The 14,888-nt window shown below is 34.1% G+C and overlaps 1 protein-coding gene across 1 annotated transcript in view; it reads left to right on the top strand.

The window, feature by feature from the left end:
• Positions 1–1,377: 1,377 nt before the first annotated feature.
• Positions 1,378–14,888, top strand: part of ARHGAP24 (Rho GTPase activating protein 24) — a 354,030-nt gene continuing 340,519 nt past the window's right edge. Inside the window, exon 1 of the mRNA XM_036227764.1 lies at positions 1,378–2,237. Within this exon, the coding sequence (XP_036083657.1) occupies positions 2,058–2,237 (180 nt within the window). The 5' untranslated portion in view covers positions 1,378–2,057. The remainder of the gene's footprint in view (positions 2,238–14,888) is intronic.

Here is a 14,888-nt window from a genome sequence, read left to right as displayed (position 1 = left end):
CAGTGAATTCTAAATGTGTGTGTGTGTGTGTGTGTGTGTGTGTGTGTGTGTGTGTGTGTGTGTGTTTGTGAATATCCGTTTTAAGGGGTTATTCAACTTTATAAGTTAAGATATTTGGTCAAAGAATAAATAGGTAATGATGAAATAGCAACTTGTGTAGATTTGAACAATTTAAATACCAGAAAACCAAAAGAGATTATTTAGAGTGGTCTAAGTAAGCATACTTATTATCTAAATTATGTTACAGCATTTATTGTGCATTTAGAGTGAGGTTTGCTTGCCTCATTATACCAGGTCAAGTAACGTGAAAGAAAATTCCTACCCTAAGGTCATAACAAACATGAAGCATTGGGCATGATCCAATCTGTGCATACACATGCATGCATGCACACGATAGGAGAACTGTTTCCTGCAGTAAGGTACTACTGTCATGGGAATGCCTTATGGAGCAAAGGAAGCTTCAAGATGTTTTGTAGAGATGAGAGCCTATTAATTAGAAGATTGTTTCAATATAAGAAAAGAAAGAGTGGATATTGAGTGAGACACATAGTGGTCTAGTGACCTACTTGAAAAAGAGATAAAGATAAAAGCAAGGAAGGAGACAGATTGGAATGCATGCCAATAGAAGAGGCAAAACTACTGAGAAAATGGTAGAGATTATCAAAATTTGACGTAATTAGAACCAAAGTTCTGCTTCCTCTCTGCAACCGGAATGGCTGGACTTAAGTCAAAGAAACTAAACGCCCAGTAGTGGAAGGTTTAACCCTTTATCTTCAAAGAAGAACCTTAAGTAAATAAGGGCTGACAATGGAAACTTCATGGACTTTTTAACTAAGATTGTGTACATAGAAATCAATTGAAAAATTCATGGTGGACATAGGACTAGACATACAGATAGCTTGTTTTCTGGAATCAGCAGAAAAAATAGGAGCTTCGTGCATTGATATGCCAGAACAGGAATATTCCATGTTTTATTACTTAATCTGTATCCTTATATCCATATCAAAGACACAAGGGTAGGAGAGAGGACTTTTTACTTCCTGAAAACGTGCTAAGAAATAAACATTAGCATGAATTTACTGGAAGCCTTTGGGACAAGAAACTGTCTCTTGTTTTTAACCAAATGGCCTTGGCTCTTCCAGAAAGCTGCCTCCTCCGTTCTTACTGTGGCAGTTTAGCTGCCTGCCTGTTGATTATTTTTTATTCTATGACAAACTCATTTTTTTTTGCCATATATAGTGCGTACAGTATACTCCTTCATACATAACCTTGAAATGTGCTTCATGTAATTGCCTGCGGCTCACCACTCATTCCTGACATTAGAAGGAAAGTCATCTGGCCAAGCAGGGGGGTGGGGTGGTGTGTGTGTGTGTGTGTGTGTGTGTGTGTGTGTGTTGTTTTGTTTTATTTTTCCTAAACTTTTTCAGCTGCACTAATTCCTGACCAGCTAAAGAAACTCTCAAGGGGACACACTTTGGGGAAAAGGGGCCAGATACATCTTGAGAAATTTTCACATATGTAAAACAAATGTCTTCCATTGAGATTTTTAAAATAGTCTCTGTAAACTTTAACATGTGTCAGGCAAGCGTTTGCCCAAATAACCACAGGCCTGAACAAGCTGGCCCCAATCAGTGCACACCAGACACAGAGGCCCATTATCATGAGAATTATGTTTTTGTTGTTTTAGTTTTAAAATTTCGCTTCTTAACATATTACCTACAAAACTTTCCTATTCTTTAGTTCTATTTAGTAAAAAGAGGAATATTAGTACCCAGCTGGTTAGCTCATTTAAGGAAGAAGATACCACAAACTCTCTCCAAGTTTCCTCTGGGTAAGTTGTTGTCAGGTCTGTGGTTTGCTTCTAGAAATTTGGCAAGTGAGTTGATATACATTTTCATTCCTCCTTCTTTATTTTTTTAAGGGGTAGGGGTGATTTATAATCAGTAGGGAATTTATAAACAAGAGGAAATTGATTATATCAGAGCACCTTATTCTTTCTTCTTCTTTTTCTTTTTTGTTTGTTTGTTTGCTAAACAGGAAAGTCCACCAGCTTAATAATGGAAGAGAACAATGACTCTGTGGAGCACACCCAACCAGGCCAAGGGCGGAATAACGCCACGAAATGTGGGTGGCTGAGGAAGCAAGGAGGCTTTGTCAAGACTTGGCATACCCGCTGGTTTGTGCTCAAAGGAGATCAGCTCTATTATTTCAAAGATGAAGATGAAACCAAGCCCTTGGTAAGTGAGAAGATAAAAAGCACTGTCGGTTTAAGCAGTCTAAGAACTAAAGGGGTTTACTTGTAACAGATGGAGACCGAGGCCCACCTAATCTCCAGGTCTCCTTCAGTTTACTGGCAGCTTTCACACTTTTTCTCATTGTTTATCTTCGTTCAAAATGATGAACTTGCTAATTAAGGCCAAGAGGCAAATTATTCTCATCTAATATTAATTTCGATTTTTGCTAAGCTGGAACAGACTGTCTGAGTCAGGCAAACTTACTTCATGAGAAAACGTTAATGGGCATTTACTAGAAGATATATATTCCAGGCAAACATCTTTCCTTTTCTCAGAAATAAGTTGAAAGCACAAATCTGCAGGAAAATTGTATATGGTACTCTCAGTAATTTCTGGGACACCAGTATTAATTCTCTGGGGTGCTTCCCCTCATTTTCACTCACATGAAATATGGATGTGGAGCTGAAGTGAACAACAGTGATATCCAACCAGCATATAGAGTATACTCCTCTGGGAAGAGTTTCTACATTTTTTTTTGTGGTTCCTAAGTGGTCTTTTATTTGCTTATTTAGTTATTCATTTTCTCAGCCACAAATCTCTAGGTTGCAATAAGAGAGAAGAAAAATCTCCATCTCTCCCTATAACTATAACAAACAAGCTTTTTTTTAACTGTGATAATTGCCTATTGACTGACGAAAGGAGATGTGAGCTGAAGCATCACCTCTGTGTTTTTCCTTCATCTGCATCTATAGGATATATATAAATAAGAGAAGAAACATTTTAGATTAGTTTACATAAATATCCCTGACAGTATATTCTTGAGGCTACTTCCCTTGTATTAAAGTTCAAGATCTTAATTAGAAATTTGAATCAGAGCTCTGCTTTAGTATTTTAAATTCTTCAGACATTATAATTTTGTAGACTTTCATTCATCTAGGTGAATTAAATAAAAATAGTAATGGAAGTACATACTATAAACCTCAGTTATTTTTTGGAATTATTAATATTTTTGAGCACTTACTAGGGCCAGGCATCAGACGAAGAATTATTTATATTGTCTTCTAAAATGCTTAAAACTATCCTATTTGGTAGCAACATATCCCCATTTGTGTATGAAGAGACCAAAGTTTAGGCGCAATGCAGATTACCCAAAATTAGACAGTGGTACCATGTATTGCTTCTAGGCAAGTCCAAGTTCTATGGCCTGAGCCAAAGACCTCATGAATAAATTAATAAGAATATCATGACATTTATAGTGCATTTACATACTTGTTATTGTATTTATCATAGTAAACCGGTGGAGAATATAAGGATTATTATTATAGATGAAGAAATGGCAGTTTAGAGATACGAGATGACATGACTTAGATCCGTAGAAATCAGATTCAGAGCTGTAGTCTTTTGTTTCTCATCTTATGCTCTAGGGTTCTTTTCTCACTATATCTTGTTTTATACTGTGTAATACTCAAGTTAAAGTATTATCTTGAACATAAACCATTTTTATCAAACTCAGAAAGGAATCATGTTAATGTAAAAAAAATATAGAACATAGGTGACCCAGTATGGAGAAGGACCCATCATTCCCCATAAAAAAGGTTTCTTAATTTTTCTTTCTACATATTATTTGTCAAAGATTTGCTGTTAATAAAACAGTCAAAATTTAGGATAAATAATCGAGTTTTTCTTTTTTATCACCTTTTGCGAAAATACAAGCACCACGAATTTTAACATTATACTTTTAATTTTAATCTTTTACTGATGTCTAAACATATACAGATTAAAAAACCAGCAACTTCTGTATCAGAAGGCATTAGTAATTTTAAAGGACCATATATTTGCCTATGAATAAGCTACTTCCTTACTTTAAAGTAGATTCTTTAAGTGAGGGCACTTTGTGACGCACTGTAAGTGCTAAAGCATATTTTTGGATGAGTTAGTGAGTGAGTCAGTGAAAGTCTATAGCCAAGTGGAGCACGGCCACAACCAGGCGCTGTGAGTAGTATTGACTATTCTCACCTTCATGTATTAAAATGAAAACTCTGTATTTAAAACAATGAAGTTTAAATCATACTAAATAAATTCTATTGTAATATATTACAGAATAACTTTTAAAGAATTGATCACCCCAGTAAAGAACTATTAAACATCTTGAAAAATGTTTAAACTGGAAAAATGTAGTTGTTATACAAGCTCTCATTTTATAGATAAGTGTGTGTATGTATGTGTTTGTGTCTATATATGCATGTATTGGCCAAGGGATATTATTGAATGGCAGCTGAGGAACTAGAAATAAGATTTTCTTGCTGCTGATCTAGTATTCCTTCACTTGCTCACAAATCTTCAACTGTCCCTTAGATTCGCTGTCAGTCAGAAGTACTTCTTTCTTGATTATTTATTTTCAGCATTGGCACTTCCAAGCATAAGAATGCCTTTGGTTTTCATATATTTTGATGAGGGTTAGTTCAATAATGCTTGAGGAAATGTCACTAATGAAATGAAAAAAAAAATCACTCTTTTAAGCATTCCTAACCAGCTAAAAATATTCAATAAACTTAATTTGGATTTTTACTCTCTTTTAGATGGCATTTCTTGAAATTTGTGTCCTAGAAAAGGTTCTATACTTATTTTAGTAAAACTTTCATTGCATTTCACCTCAACTCAATAAAGCAAGTAAATTCCATTATTATTCTTATTATTAAAAACTGCTCATAAGTTAAGGGAAACATAGAAGCAAAATTATAATTGGACAGGCTGCCATGTAAATTCTGAATGCTCTGCAAACACAAATATAATTAGTGGTGAGAAGTGAGTGATAACTCTATTTGAAAGGGCTGGGGAAGGCTGTGCAAAGTAAGAGGTGGTTTACTTGGGGTGTTAAGGTTGGTGAGAGTTTTCCAGGTAGACACATTGGGGAAAGAAATTCAGAGCAGAGGAAAGACAGGCAGTTGTAAAATAGACATCTATAAATAGCTCCATATTGTGAAAGTGGTGGGATGATAAAAAATGGGTTTAGAGAGTTAGGTAGGGCCACAGTGTAAAGGGATGTGTGTATTGCACAAAGGTAATGAATTCTCTGGTAGGCAATGAAAAGTTGTTTTTAGAAGACCTGTGCAACTCAAGCTGCAAAACTACTAATTTGTTAGAAATAATGGCAGCTGTTTTTCATTGTGTCACTCTGTGTTGGCTGCCATAACAAAATGCTATAGTCTGGGGGATTTTCTGATGATAATTTTTTCATTTAGTTTTTTCTGTATTGTCAACTTTTATTTCTACTAGACCCTAACATATCTGATTTAGTGCATTATATACTTAATTATGAACCTAATATCGGTGTTTCGTATTATTATTTAAATTGCCCCTTGCTTTCCAAATATTCCGCGAACAATCTGCATGAATTTGAGAACATAGAAAGTCTCACTGCCACTTTTCTTGTATTTTATTTTTGTGCATAGGCAAATGTGCCTCTAGGGTCTCCTCTCTCTGGAGACAGTACCTGACTTTTAAATAATACTTTCCAGCCCTTTTCCAGGGTTTCCTAGGCAATATACTAAAGCTCTACTTCAAAATAAAACTATTTTATATGTAAAATATTTTATATGTAAAAATATATCAAATTAAATTTTTTAGTATCCTATTGATCTCTCCAGAAATCATTTTCTGCAGTGTTTGCACTTATATTAGATATAGATTTTATTCAGAATAGATTTTTAAAATAAAGTTGATTTTGGTTGTTTCTGAAAAGTTAATAAACACTGAAAAGTGATGTATATAGCCTGTTTTGAATATACATTAATACATTCATAATTTTTGTCACTCATAGACCACTACTGTAAAAATTTATACTACTGTATTTTTTCCAGCTTTTTTATAATATGTTTTTTAAATCTCTAAAATATAGTCCTATGTAAATATTGAAAACAAGTTAAAAATCATACTATATGCAAAAATCTATTTTTTAAAAAAGATCTCCCATCTACTCTGCATACCTCTAGGACTTTTGGATAGCTTTTTAAAAAGGTTTAAGATAGATTTAAACTGAATTTGTGACCATATATGTATGGCAATTTTTAATTAATAATCATGACAAATAACTATAGCTTTAATTATCAATATTGTAACATGGGGGAATCAACTGAGTCATAAATAATGATTTTATTATAGTTATCCTGAAAATAAGTCACTTTTGTAGATTTTGTTAAATGAATCCATTGCTAAAATTCTAGTGCTTTTTAGAACCATCCATTTTACTTCTATCATGAAGTATATTATTACTTAAATAATAGCTAAGTCTCATACTAGTGAATGGCCGTACTGCGAATGTCTCTTACATACCCTTGGTACTAGAATTTGAAACTGGAGGCATTGATTTTTTTAGAAGCCAGTCTGGGACTCCTGATAAAATGACTAATATCCAAACAGGCACCAACCCAATTAATCTAGGCTAGACTTTCTACAACAATATTGATCCAATTGTGTGGGGAGCATTTTTTTCGAGACATGATAAAGATGACACTGTTAGATCACAATGGATTTTCTTAACTTAGAGAACAAAGTGATTTTGAGTGAATTATAACCTGAGGGCTGACCTCTGAATGTGTAAGAATTGATTACTGATTTTAGAGTAAGCTCTAATTTTATTATTTAATGAAACTGGTAAGTTGATGAAATCTAGAAATCTCTAAGGCAATTATTGTTCTCTGTTGAAATACATGAGCCAGAATAAGCTAAAACTCCAATTACGTGTTTAAAATAATACTAGAAACCTTGAAACTTGGATTTTATCCTCAAATTGAAAACTGACTTTCTATGTAGCACTTAAGTTTTTTGGTATTTAAAAAAAACATAGTATTGTGTATCATAATTTTTTAGGAATTCTTAGCTCTTTTCTACAATTATATTCTATGATTATATCAAGAGATAGTGTTATTAATATAAAATATTATTTTATTGTTATTAGTTGAAGAATTTGTTTTTGCTTACAGAAGTCATTTAGGTATGGCATTTATTTATTTTAGATTTGTTAAAAACATAAACTTTTGAGCCAAATTGTTTGGATTGAATCTTGACTTTATTTACTCAATGATTATGATGCATTGGGTAGTGAGTAAACTGATTTAAGCTTCAATTTACTAATCTGTACAATGAGATAACAATAGTACCTACCTTATAACATTGTTAAGAGGATTAAGTGAGATAATTATGTAAAGGATCTTAGAAAGTAGTAGCATGTATTAAGCATAAAAGAAATGTTAGTTATTTTTTACAATACTATTATGACAAAAAGATAATTTAACACATTCATGCGACTCATTTATCCACTTGATATTTTAAAATTCAATGCATATTTATAGATTTCTATAAATATGTTAGTATTATGCTAGATTCCAGGAAATATAAAAGTGATATAATTAATGCTATAAAAATTAGACTCCCCCCTCCAAATGAGGATTTTAAAAAAAGCTTATTTCTTTCTCAGGTGAAAGATCAAAGTGATTCGAGATAAGACAAGGGTGTTTGCTTCAACAACTGTTGAGACACTTAGGCTGCCAGTCATTTTGCAGTTTTAACTTTTGGCTTTCAAATTCACCATGGGGTCATTTTCTTCCCAGATCTAGAAAGGAGATATTAAATGGTATATCACACAGAAGGTTTATATGTGGTAGTGGCTCTTATCACTTCTGTTCCCTTAGATTGAACTAAGTTACATTCTGCAAAGGAGCTGGACATGTAGCCTAGCTTTGTGCTGGGAGCAAAGTAGAACATGGGTATTGAAAAAGAGTTAACAGTGCTCGCTTGGGCAACACATGTACTGATGATGCAAAGATTAACATGGCCCTTGTGCAATGACATGCAAATTTGTGAACCAGTCCATATTTTGTACAGTGCCCAAGCCTCCTCACACCCTTTGCTGATTAGCTCGGAAGAAACAGTCAAAGAAAAATATGTGGCACTTAATAGCAGAATTGTGAGTTTCTACTATAAAAAATACATTAAAAAGGCAGGAGTTAGAAGTCTCTGCCACAGGTGATTAAATAATACTAAATATCATGAAGATAGTGTTAAAGTCCAGTGGATATTAATAGACAATTGCAGTTACTATACAGTATAATGAGTATTTTAATAAAGAAACATGGGGAACCATTGGAGGCCATAGGAGGTATATCTATAACCACTTCAAGGGGCAGGAAGAGTTTTCCAAAATAATATATACTTAACCTGAGAATTAAAGGAGGGTATAGCTTTCTCACAAGCTGTTGGGGTAGCGTATGTGGCATGGGCTACAACACTTTGGTAGATGGCTGGAGAATTGATGATGGTCAAGTATTTCAGCACCTAAGAAATAAGACAAGCAGTGATGAGAGATGAATTTGGAGAAGTAAGCACAGAAGAGTACGTTATGAGTTTAGCAAGCAGTGTTAAGGACTGTAGATTTTATCCTAAGGTCTTATATTTCCCCTGCTTTTATGTATGTGTTTTCTTTGATTTATTGTATTTAGAGCTAAACAGTTAAAATAGGGCTCATTCTGTGTATAGCTCATTGTAAAAAGATCCAAAATGTCCACCTTTCCAAAAAGGACCTCTCTGATAATCCTGCAACTCTGTCTAGTTGACTGCCTATTGTGTATTATGACATAATTTCTGGAAAACGATTGAAAAGCAGGTATGCTACAGATGGACATTTGTACCATCCATTATTACCAAAGCATGAATTGTGGGAATGCCAGTTAGGTCATTTTTGACTGTAGGAGGAAAAACTGAGAAATGCTGTTGCTGCTAGAGAGGATACCTATGGTTAGCAGAAGCAGAGGATGTCTTAGACAAAGACAGAAACTGAGGGGTGGAACATAGTGGCCATAGGGATTGTGATGTGAGAGAAGATTTCATTTTTATAATATTCTCTAGAATTGATTGTCTAGTGTGGGCATTTCCCTGGGAAACAGTTGAGCTCAGTTGTTTTATATAGAGATTCCAGAGTCAGTCTAGACTCTATATAGGAAAACCATCCAGATTTCCACCTGTGTGTCTCTTTCACTACTCACACAGAGCACTTCTGACACTTCTGGTCACCAAATGTGTGTGTGGTTTCCCCACACCAAGCCATTTTCTGAGACACCATCATGGTGTCCTACAACTTAATTCTGACAGTGTCGAACTAGAAATAATGTCAGACCCCACAGGTTAAGGGCTCAGTCCCATGAGACTGTTCCTCCACTGCATTAGATGCCAGTCATGAGTAGTCCTCAGGTTATTCACAATTTCTGTCTGACTTGACTACAAATTGGAGGTTCCAATGACTCACTCTTTGCATTTGATTAACTTGCCAGAGCTGCACACAAAACTCATGGAAACACAAATGATTACCAGTTTATTAAAGGATACGATAAAGGATACAGATGAATAGCCACATGAAGGAATAGGTAGATAAGGTCTGGGAGGGTCCTGAGCAGAGGAGCTTCTGTCCCTGTGCAGTTGGGGTGGGTCACTCTCTAATACATGAATGTGTTGACCCCCTGGAAACTCTCCAAATCCAATATTTTTAGAATTTTTTGTGGAAGTTTCATCATATAGGTCTGACCAATCATTAACTTCATTTTCAGCTTTAATCCTCTCCAGAGGATGGAGGGTAGGGCTGAAATTCCAGGCTTCTAATCATGGCTTGGTCTTTCTGGTGATCCGCCCCTATCCAGGAGCCATCCAGGAGCCTACCCAGAGTAGCCTTATTAAAACAAAAGACATTCCTATCATCCATGAGACTATAAGGGTTCCTGTGTCAGAAACTGGGGTCAAATACCATATATTAGAACAAAAGATGCTCCTAGTGGTCTTATCACTTAGGAAATTACAAGGGTTTTAGGAGCTCTGTGCCAGAACTGAGGACAGAGACCAATGTATCAATTCTTTATTATCTCACTACTCCATCAGTAGATATAAGCCTTGGGTATGTTACTTGTTCCTTGGGTAAATTATTCATCTGTAAGTAAATAATAATAATACCTGTCTTACAGAGTAATTGTTAGCAAACATGAAATGATATTTCTAGAATATTTACATAACACCTAGACACATACTAAACACTCAATAAATATTAACTATTGTTGTTACTATCATCATCATCATCATCATCATCATCATCATCATCATCATTTTTATTATTGATGTTCTTAAGAATGCCCAAGCACAGCAGTTTAGAAGTCAGGATATAAAATTTATACCTTATTTCTTGAATAAAAAAGGAAATAACAGATGATCATCTCATATAAATAATGTTAACTTCAGAGCAGAAGAGAACTTGTTTTTACTTGTGACCTATCCTGTCAAAACACTGAAATCATGGAAAGATTCTCAAGAAAACAATGCTCACTTTTGTAGTATGTCTTACACTTTGCTTAAATTACTTTTTTTGAGCTCCTTTGTAGCTTTTTAAATGACTGTAATGACAGCCAAGGAGACTTGAAGGATTCTCTTTGTAAAATGAGACCACCCCAGAGAGCACTCATGGTTTCCTTGTCTCATGTACAGCACCTATTCTTCGATATCAGTTTTCAGAGAGAACTACTGGAGTTGAATTCCTTGAGTTCTGCTTCTAACATTTACTCATATTGATTGAAGACTTTTGTATTTGTGCTGCAATTTAATATACAGAACCAAATAGTCCATATATGGACTATCTTTATCTCATTTGTATAAACTTAGGCATATTTCCATTATCCTAACTCACAGAGAAGATAATTTTGGGGGGAAAAAAATGAATGGGCGAAAATGCAATTTGGACATTTACATTTTTAGTGTTTAATGTATTTTAAAGGGCTACTTTTTCTTCACCCAATACATGAAATATTTCACAGCCATTTGCTAATTATTCTCTTTTATGTTTCTTTTGGGCACTTGATCTTCCCATCTTTTCTTCTTTAGCTTTATCCTATCTAAATCTAGCTGCTCTCTGTTTTTCTAGCTCTATTACCATATATTTATTTATTCAATGATTGTAAACTATGTAAGCTGTACTTTATAAAACATCAGATCACTTTTTATGTACAAGGATGCAACCCCAGATCCATGAATTATTATTCTCACTTTCTGAATTTTGGCTTCTTTCTCTTAGCATAATGTTTTCAGGGTTCAACCATGTTGTAGCATGTATCAATATTTTATTTCTTTATATGGCTGGATAATATTCTATTGTATCAACATGCCACATTTTGTTTATCCATTCTTCAGTTGATGGAAATTTGGGTTGTTTCTACCTTAGGACTATTATGAATAATACTACTATAAACATTCATACACAAGTTTATGTCTGGACCTATGTTTTCATTACTATTGGTTATATACTTTGGGGGTGAAATTGATAAGTCAGATGGTAACTCTATGTGTAACCTTTTTAGGAACTGTGCCAGCCACATTTAATTGTTAGATTTCAATCTAATTTAAAACTCTGCCCTCACCTTTGGTTTAAATCTTATCTAGGTCCCTGCATGCCCCATCCCAACACCTGCCAGTCTTGACTGGGTACTTCATATAGGGAGGAAGCACAGAGTATACGCATTCCCCCCTCCTCTTTCTTTAGCACTGGAAGGGCTAGAGATAGAGACAGAGAGAGACAGAGACAGAGACAGAAACAGAGACACATACACACACAGAGAGAAAGAAAGAGAGAGAGAGAGAGAGAGAGAGAGAGAGAGAGAGATAGAGATTAAAATTAAAATTGAGAGTACCATGGACTGGATTACCTTTCCTTCTCTCTAAGATTTCTGATACTCAGGACTTGCCAGAAGGAAGAAGAGAGCAATGACAAATGCGTATCTGCCTAACAGCCTATTACTGTAGGGAGACCTCAAGTCCAACTGGTTGCTCTTGTTTCTCTGGCTAATTCATGGCTCTTGATGACCATCTGGACTCCCCAGGATGTTGGATATAGGGCTGTATCTTGACCTCTTTTTTTCCCCTTCAGGTGTCAGAATGAGCCATACACCTACAGCACTTGCTACTTGGGATCATATTACCTTCCCTGGTTAAATTCAAACTCCTGGAAATTCATGCCTAGTTGCCATGACAAGTATGGTTTTTGCAGTTTCCTACACAGTGTAATAGAATTTTCTCTGTTCTACAATCTTTCTCCAATTCTTTTGTCCATTACTCAGAGGTGCAGAGCTGCCCAAGGAATGACAAACTAAGGAGCAAGCTTCCAGTTGACAGGGATTCTCCTGGTGTTTCTTCTCCCTTAGCTCATGGCTTTGCCCCCCAGACTTCTTTCCCTAAGCAGGAAGGAGAAGACAAGTACCAGTGCTGGCCACAGCAGTAGTATCTGGTTCTATTGTTAATTAGAACAGTAAGGCACTTCACATCTCTTTATTTCTGGTTTTAGAATCCAGAAATCAATCTGGGACGATAGGATAATTCATACTCAATATCCTGTTGCAAAAACTTATGTTATACTTCTACATTATTTTTCAATTGCAACTTATAAATCAAATGTATATACTTTTTTTCCTCCTAGATAAGTGGCACTAACATTCTCTCATTAATTGACAATTTATGAGATTGTAAAAACCTCATGAGTCTGATTTCTTTTGATTATTTACTTGAAACAATATTCTGTTGAATCAGCCAGGTACTTTATTACATAAAGAAATATGACTTTAAATATTTTAAAATACTGAAATACTCTAGATATATCATAAGTACTACAGAGATTCTTATGATCATTTTTTTTCTAACTTATTCTTGTTTGTGTCACAATCATTAGAAAACATTAACAAAGTCATTTCAATTTATTAGCAGAATTATCAGTTCATCTTTGTGAACCCGAATTCCTACTTAAATATATTTTTCTAGGTAAGGGATCACAAATGTTTAAATAACACATCACCTCTCACTTAAGTTAAAAAAAAAAATAATTCAAATAAATAGATGCATGTCTTTTACTTGGTTTACTTATGGCTAATCTTAAGAAATTATGATATGGATAACTAGCATAAAAAACTGAATCTGTAGATATGATCTCAGTGACCTAGATTTGGGTTGAATATGCTATAGTCCTAACCTAACCCACAATGTGTACTGATTATTTGAATAAACCAACATAGCCCTAACTTAATTGTGTGCTTAACATTTAGAACCTACTCCAGGAAGACAGGAAACATTAGTAGTAAGATTCTAATACATTTTCAGACAGCTTCGTGGTACCAAATTCCTTGATCAATTTTGAATTTTTTTAGTTGTTTTTTTTTTTTAATGTGTAGATTTAATACTTACATTTTCTCTAGATTTTAAAGGAGATTTCTATATATATATAGTGCACATGGTAGTACAAGAGCCAAGGACTCTCCTGGGTTATGACTTTATTCTTTCATTAATGAGGTTTGTCACCTTGTATTAGTCACTTTTCATATTCTTTCTCTATCAAATGAAGGGATGAAGCCAATGGATTTACAATCTCTTCTCAATCTAAGGTTTCTAGAAGTTTTGCTTAGGCCTACAAACACTCCTGCTTTCTAAAAATTAAAGTCTCATGATTCTTCCAATGAGCTAATACTTTTAATTATTTGCCAAATTGTTACATTTGCCTGTAAAACGTGCATTGTAATATCCACAGATATTTTGGAAATGGGTAATTTAGAATATCCTGAGGGAAAATGAGCAGTGATTCCATTTTCAAACTACACAAAGATTTCATAAATGCTCTGAGTGGTCTATGTTAGTCTGCGTTTTGAATATTTAAGCGAAAATCTTTGGCGAAAGCAATTTTAGCCATTATCACAGGGAGTGACAAAATTGCATATCTAAAATACTCTGTTTTCAGAACTTCCTCTTTAAAGTCCCATCATTTTACATGTAATTGCAATAAAAAGGCAATGTTTATTTAAAATGTTTCTCTTTTTGATTTTAAAAAAGCTTGAAAATATTCTAAAGATACAAACGAGTTTACCCTCTCTGAAGCCCTTTCCTTCCAAAATTATGAGATGCAAAATAGAAAATAGAAAACTTGGCTGGATTTTTAGGAAAGAATGCATAAATCATTCATTAGACTATTGTTTACTGTTTGAAATTCTATCATGAATTCATTTGTCAGAGCAGATTGTGACATTCTTTGTGTCAGTATCCAAAATCTTTATAGTGGAGTCAATTTAAATATCATGTATTAATTTTCTAATTCTTGTAATACATCTTAGCATTTCTAGGGAAAAAAATACAGAGCTCAGGTAATAGTCTGAATTGAAAGGTTCATCATATTTTAATTAAGATATTTCAAATCACATAATTTGTTTTGATCGTAGAAATAATAATTTTAGAAGCAACATTTGTTGTCTTTCCAGGTTTACATGTCTCTGATAAGCTACTTCGAAAGAAATTATATTTTTGTTTCTGACCTTTTTTTCCCCTCTTATATCTTAGATTGAGAAACAGGAGTTGTGTGATGTTATCCCTGAGGACTTTTATTAGGTGGCTTTCTACACAGTTGATACTTTTCTAACTTCTTGTCTTGATGTCTGTCTGAAAATTTCAGATTTTCTGTTGTAAAATGTATGTTTCCTGAAATCTCAGAAGCTAATATAGTAATAAGCTTTCTTATCTTACAGTATAATTAATTCAAGCCATTCTTCAATTTTAATTTTTTTATTAGAGTGGCAATTAATAATAATTTCAACTAAT

The sequence above is a fragment of the Rousettus aegyptiacus genome, unplaced genomic scaffold (assembly GCF_014176215.1).
Source record: "Rousettus aegyptiacus isolate mRouAeg1 unplaced genomic scaffold, mRouAeg1.p scaffold_m13_p_10, whole genome shotgun sequence".
Classification (NCBI taxonomy): Eukaryota; Metazoa; Chordata; class Mammalia; order Chiroptera; family Pteropodidae; genus Rousettus; species Rousettus aegyptiacus.
This window is presented reverse-complemented; position numbering and strand designations above follow the sequence as displayed.